The sequence below is a fragment of the Phlebotomus argentipes genome, unplaced genomic scaffold (genome assembly GCF_947086385.1).
Source record: "Phlebotomus argentipes unplaced genomic scaffold, Phlebotomus argentipes genome assembly contig_40, whole genome shotgun sequence".
Taxonomy (NCBI): Eukaryota; Metazoa; Arthropoda; class Insecta; order Diptera; family Psychodidae; genus Phlebotomus; species Phlebotomus argentipes.
Genome location: NW_026776183.1, coordinates 170,913 through 176,774, shown reverse-complemented (window position 1 = coordinate 176,774; position 5,862 = coordinate 170,913). Strand labels below are relative to the sequence as shown.

The 5,862-nt window shown below is 42.6% G+C and overlaps 2 protein-coding genes across 2 annotated transcripts; both read right to left on the bottom strand.

Annotated features, from left to right (window-relative positions):
• Positions 1–2,033, bottom strand: LOC132263921 (glucose dehydrogenase [FAD, quinone]-like). Its single transcript, XM_059763939.1, has 3 exons — positions 1,877–2,033; positions 1,681–1,817; positions 1–1,605 (listed from the first exon to the last, which is right to left on the bottom strand). Exons 1-3 carry the CDS (start codon positions 2,028–2,030, stop codon positions 1–3), a joined length of 1,896 nt encoding a protein of 631 aa, XP_059619922.1. The 5' UTR covers positions 2,031–2,033.
• A 248-nt stretch (positions 2,034–2,281) lies between these two features.
• LOC132263922 (glucose dehydrogenase [FAD, quinone]-like) lies at positions 2,282–4,494 on the bottom strand. The gene is made up of 3 exons (XM_059763940.1): positions 4,225–4,494; positions 4,030–4,163; positions 2,282–3,967 (listed from the first exon to the last, which is right to left on the bottom strand). Exons 1-3 carry the CDS (start codon positions 4,376–4,378, stop codon positions 2,381–2,383), a joined length of 1,875 nt encoding a protein of 624 aa, XP_059619923.1. The 5' UTR covers positions 4,379–4,494; the 3' UTR covers positions 2,282–2,380.
• Positions 4,495–5,862: the final 1,368 nt, after the last annotated feature.

Below are 5,862 nucleotides of genomic sequence, written 5' to 3'. Positions count from 1 at the left end.
TTACAAATCGTCTTTCTTCACAGCTTCTTTGTCAATCTTCTGCCAATGAGACGCGATCATATCGGCCGCTTTCTCACCAACCATAATTGTGGGAGCATTTGTATTTCCGCTGGGAATAACTGGCATTATGCTGGCATCTGCCACTCGAAGTCCCTTCACGCCTCTCACGTGCAATTCGTGATCGACAACGGCTTCAGTGTCTGATTCTGGGCCCATTTTGGCCGTTCCAACTGGATGGAAGCAAGAGGCGGTCATGTGACGCACATAACACTCCCAGTAGGCGTCAGAGTCCTCTTCCAAGATGTCACAGGCAGACAATTTCACACGAACTGGTTGAGCTTCGTGCTTTTGATAGTACTTCGTTTGTGACATTTTCTGCAGAATCCTGATTGCTCTTATAACAGTCTCAATTTCACTCTGATCCTCGAGATAATTGGCTGTAATTTTGGGATACTCGAGAGGATCTTTGCTGCGCAGTTCAATTTTTCCGGGAACTTTTTGTCTCATGAGAACAATGGCGTGAACAAGAATATCTCCTCTTTTGTACTCTTCCAAAAGTGAGTTCGTAATTTCCTCATTGTAGCCAAATCTTGTGATGAAGGTGGAAAAGGACGGAAGTCCTCTGAGGAAGTGGGCGTTAAGTATTTGAACATCAGGCAGAGTGCTTGTGTCATTTTGAGTGTTAATGAAGCCCATAATATCTGTCACTCCAATTCCTGATAGAGGTCCAATTTGGTGGAGAATGTAGAGGAAAATATTGTCTGCAATTTCTCTTTTGGCCGCTTCAGCGTCAAATCGTTCTGAGGTGTGAAATTTAAGGTAGAACGGGATAAATATGTGATCTTGCAAGTTCAATCCAACGGACAAATCCTTCTTCACCTCTATTCCCAAGGATTCGAGGTGTTTCTTGGGTCCAATTCCTGAATTCATGAGAATTTGTGGAGTATTAATAGAACCTGCTGATAAAATAGTTTCCTTCGACGATTTCACGGTGAATGTCTTGTCTTTGTACAGAAATTCCACTCCTTCAGCGTCTCCATTGTCGTTGAGAACAATTTTGGTCGCTTGAGCATTAAGAATGACATGCAGATTGGTGCGATTCTCGGCGGGTTGGAGAAAGGCTTTGGCTGCACTGTATCTTCGCCCCCTTGCCACAGTGCCCAGCGTTGCGCCCCAACCCATCTGATCAGCACCGTTGACGTCGTCATTCTTGCGGAATCCAACACTTTGAGCCCCATTCAGGATTACATTCCGCATAGTGTCCGTGGCACTGTAGAAAGTCCCCGTCTTCAGTGGGCCTCCAATGGCGTGATAATCACTGCCTGACATCTCAAATAAATCACTATTACCATTGTCCTGTGACTTCTTAAAGTATCTCAAGACATCCTTGTATTTCCATCCGGTGTTGCCCAATGCTTCCCAATTATCATAATCCTGGCGATTGCCTCTGACGTACAGCATCACATTGATGCTGCTGGAACCGCCGAGGATTTTCCCACGTGGCCAGGAAATGCCCTCGGACGCCAAACCAGCCTTATCGGACTTCTCAGTGCGATATTTCCAATCGTATTCAGATCCAACCAAGTCAAAAACCATTGCCGGTATCTGTGATAAGATAATTACGATAGCAATTTATCAGCTCAATGCAAAATACTTTGTGATAGGTTACTTTTGGATTACCTCTGATTCAAGTGGAGGATCTCCGCCGGCTTCCAGTAATAGAACCTTCCACTTTGGGTTCTCACTCAAGCGACTGGCGACCACGGAACCAGCTGATCCTGCGCCGACGACAACAAAGTCGTAATTGTCAAGAAATCCTGGAAGTGATAACTATCTTAGTTTTTGAACATTGGGAGTTTTCTGCATTACATCTCACCTTGTTCAAGCAACGTCTCGCCAACATCTCTCTTTGCCATTGATGGCGGATGAATATTGCACTGAGATAAAATGAGTTGATGGAGCAATATTCTCGTGAGAACACTCATTGCACCCATTTGGGTTGAATTGCACGATACTGGCGCGATCTCCATGTTTTTTTTCGCTCAGTGAATTTCTCAAGAAATCTGTAGGAAAAATCTATTAAAGTGTGTAACGACGCAATTGTTAACTTACAATTAATATATACCGGGAAGTTTCAGGCGGCAGAAATGCTTCTGCCTTTGAAGACACTTGCCGCAATACTGAGAGAAAGACCACATCTATACACACACTCTACCGAACACATTGCCTCCGTCTTTGCATTATCTTATCGTCTATGCCTGAGTGATTGAAAGGCAAAACATTGAAATTTTTATATACTTTATTAGCCTGTGGAAGCTAAGCATAAATGGGGGGAATTAACCAAGGTTGATAAGGTAGCAAAGTGCTCTAATTTTGGCTTTCACAGTTCTTCGTGCCTCTTGGTGTCATACTTCCAATCCTCCTTGATAAGATCCGCGCCTTTCTCCCCAATCATGATCACTGGCGCATTTGTGTTTCCCGACACGATGTCAGGCATGATGCTGGCGTCGACGACTCTCAGTCCTTTGACGCCCTTCACCTTCAGACGCGGATCCACGACGGCCTCCTTGTCCGACTCGGGGCCCATCTTGGCCGTTCCCACGGGATGATAGAGAGTCGTGGCCATGTGTCTGGTGTAACACTCCCAGTACTCGTCACTATCGTACTCCAGCCGATCGCAGTCGGACAAGGGAAGTCTTATGTAATGGCCTTCGTGCCTCTTGAACGTGTCCGTGCCGAGGAACTTCATGTACGTCCTCACGCCCCGAATGAGCGTCTCCACGTCGTCCTGGTCGTCCAGATAGTTGGCGAAGATCTTCGGGTAAATCTCAGGTCTCGAGTCTTTCAGTTCGATGAATCCTTTGGACTTCTGGTTAAGCAGAGTGATCAAAACTGCGCCAACATCGCCTTCCTGACTGAAATCCTTGACGGTCCTCGCGATTGTGTGATCGTAACCGAAAGCACCGAAAGCGTACACGAGCTCTGGAGCCTTTTTGTTGAAAGAGAAGTGATGATATTGGATGTCTGGGAAGACACTGTCATTCTTAGTGTTCACAAAGCCCATACTGTCCGATGTTCCGATGCTTCCTAGAGGTCCAGTTCTGTGCATGAGATATTTATACAGCACTTCACCGGCGGCTTCAGGAGTCCTTTCAACGGCACTCGATTTGTGGAATTGGAAGAAGAGCGGTACAATGACGTGATCTTGTAGGTTTTGACCGACTGGCAAGTCTTTCACCAGCGGAATGTTGTGTTCTTTAAGGTGGTTCTTGGGTCCGATGCCGGAAAGCATGAGCATTTGAGGAGTATTTATAGCACCACCAGAAATTACAACTTCTTTCCTCGCCTTCACAACTAGAGTTTTCTTCCCGTTCACGTTGACCTTGACTCCAGTGGCAGTTTTGCCATCGAACTCAACATTCAAAGCAAGGGCGTTCTTAACCACGTGCAAGTTCGGACGATCCTTGGCAGGAATCAGGAAGGCTCTGGCTGTGCTCATTCTCACGCCTCCACTGGCCGATCCTTGAGCGATTCCGAAGCCGAGATGTTCTTCGCCATTGAAGTCTTTCAGGTATTTGTAGCCCAAGTCTTTGGCAGCATCCGGGAATATCAATTTAAGTGGTTCGGTATTTGCGAACCAGGAGACTTTCAGTGGTCCGTTTTTGTTGTGGAATTTGCCACCATGTGCGTCAGCCACTTCAGGATTCTCGTTGCCTTCGGACTTCTTAAAGTAATAGAGAACATCCTTCCATCCCCAGCCAGTGTTGCCGAAACTCTCCCAGCGATCATAATCCCTGCGATTGCCTCTGATGTAATTCATGGCATTGATGGAACTTGTGCCACCGAGGATTTTTCCGCGAGGCCAGAAACTTCCGCCAGCAATTGATTTACTGGCTTTACTGTCATATTCTGTTCTGTATCTCCAATCGTAATCAGAATCTTGCAGGTAGTAAAATGTCGCTGGTATCTAGGAAATGAATCAACAATTAATGTCAGACGGAAAATATATTATGTAACAGAGAAACTCACTTCAACTTCCACTGGAGGATCTCCGCCAGCCTCCAGAAGCAACACTTTCCAGTCAGGATTCTCACTTAGTCGACTGGCCACAACAGCGCCGGCTGATCCTGATCCGACGACAATAAAGTCGTATTCTTCGAACCCTGTTGGAGAATTGATATTCGCAGTTGGCACGGGATTTATTGAAGTGTCTTTAAAAAGTACCTTTCTCAAGCACTGACGGCCCAAAATCCTTTGGCCACATTTCCGGGGATGAAATTGCGCATTGCGCTGAGACAAGAGTATTGATGAGGAGGCCAAGAAGTTGATTTACAGGCCCGGCGCTTTGGGCAGCGCAAGGCAACGTAAGCGGATCCATTCTTCCCGATTCTCCTTACTTTCTTCACTTACTTTTCACACTTCGACCTTGAAAATGACTTTGAAGGGGTCAATTTGATATTAGAGAACGTTTCCGTAACAAAACTCCTTCTCGACTGGCGCTTAATAAATAGGCGAACATGATTTATAAGCTGCACATAAGCGAATTCTCGAAAATCTTATCTCTTGTACTCGAAAGAGATAATTCTGTGATAGAACAAAATTCAGTGATCTTTCAGTTTTACTTGCGGTATGTGTAATTTATTGTCTGCATTATCTGCAATGTATTTGCAGTAGGTAAATAAAATTTATGTCCGTATTTTGCGTGTCGAGTAAAGCTCTGCTGTTGAGCTTTGCTTATCAGGAAAATAGTATTTTTAATACAGTATCATTTAGAGTAATATTATATCATCGCAATTTTCGTGAATAACATTTTGGAGTTCATTTGGAACTGATATGATATTGCTTTTATCATGTGAAATGAAGATGAGTAGCCAATTTCGCACTTTATTTTATATATTCTTTTACGAGCTCAATTCATTTACGCGCTGCAGAAGTGGAATACTACAGATATTGCTGATCGACATCTCAAGAGGTGTTATAAGAGCCCTTGACAAACCGAGGGTGGAATTAAGGCGGTTTTGCCTTCCGATGAGAGGAATATTAGAGAATTTTCAATTTTTTTTTTTTATATTTCCGGTCTGTATTGTCTGTATTTGGCTATTGTACTGTGAAAAACTTTTTTACATAGTCATGAAAAGGGCAATGTTTTATCTTATCAGTTTGCAATTAGTGATTGACAGAATAAACTTTGAATTTTACTTTATTAACCTGTGGAAGCTAAAATAAAAACGATGGGTATTAAGAATGACTGATAAGGTAGCAAAATGCTCTAATTTTGGGTCCCTGCAAAAGTATGATTTTGCAATTCTACAATCCTATGTACATACATTCCGCTAAACATCAATCTTTCTTTAATATTGTATAATAGTTAAACTCGTTTAGGCTCATTAACTGGTCTCGCTCTCTCCCTATTGCGAGAGATAATGCCGTGATAGAAGGTGAACTTCTGATGAGCTTTCCTTCTTATGTAATGATCCTAATTTATGATATTTATTATCTGCAGAATATTTAAAGTAGGTAAATAAAATTTGTTTGTACTCTGCTTTATTACTTAAATAAAATTATAAATGCAATCTTTTTGAAAAATTTCAATTATATCGCACATTGCATGAGTGACACTTTAGATTTCACTTGAAGTTGATATGATAAAATGTATTATCATGCAAAATAAGGATGAGTAGACAAGTTTATGCTTTGTTTTGTATTTTCGTGTGATGTTGATTTATTGGTTCAATTTACACACTACAAAAATAAAGGAAATAAATACTACAGAAATAGATGAAAGATTTTTCAAGAGGTATTGAGACTATTGAGATATTGTAAGACTCTTTTATTTCGTTTGCAGATAAAGTGTTTGTTTTG

Bases quoted from the DNA above. Each gene is read 5' to 3' on its own strand.
- LOC132263921 (XM_059763939.1), bottom strand. From the start codon at position 2,030: ATGGAGATCGCGCCAGTATCGTGCAATTCAACCCAAATGGGTGCAATG. The intron at 1,818-1,876 runs GTGAGATGTAAT...TATCACTTCCAG, and splicing joins CGAGACGTTGCTTGAACAAG to GATTTCTTGACAATTACGAC. The intron at 1,606-1,680 runs GTAATCCAAAAG...ATCTTATCACAG, and splicing joins ATCCTCCACTTGAATCAGAG to ATACCGGCAATGGTTTTTGA.
- LOC132263922 (XM_059763940.1), bottom strand. From the start codon at position 4,378: ATGGATCCGCTTACGTTGCCTTGCGCTGCCCAAAGCGCCGGGCCTGTA. The intron at 4,164-4,224 runs GTACTTTTTAAA...ATTCTCCAACAG, and splicing joins GCCGTCAGTGCTTGAGAAAG to GGTTCGAAGAATACGACTTT. The intron at 3,968-4,029 runs GTGAGTTTCTCT...TTCATTTCCTAG, and splicing joins ATCCTCCAGTGGAAGTTGAA to ATACCAGCGACATTTTACTA.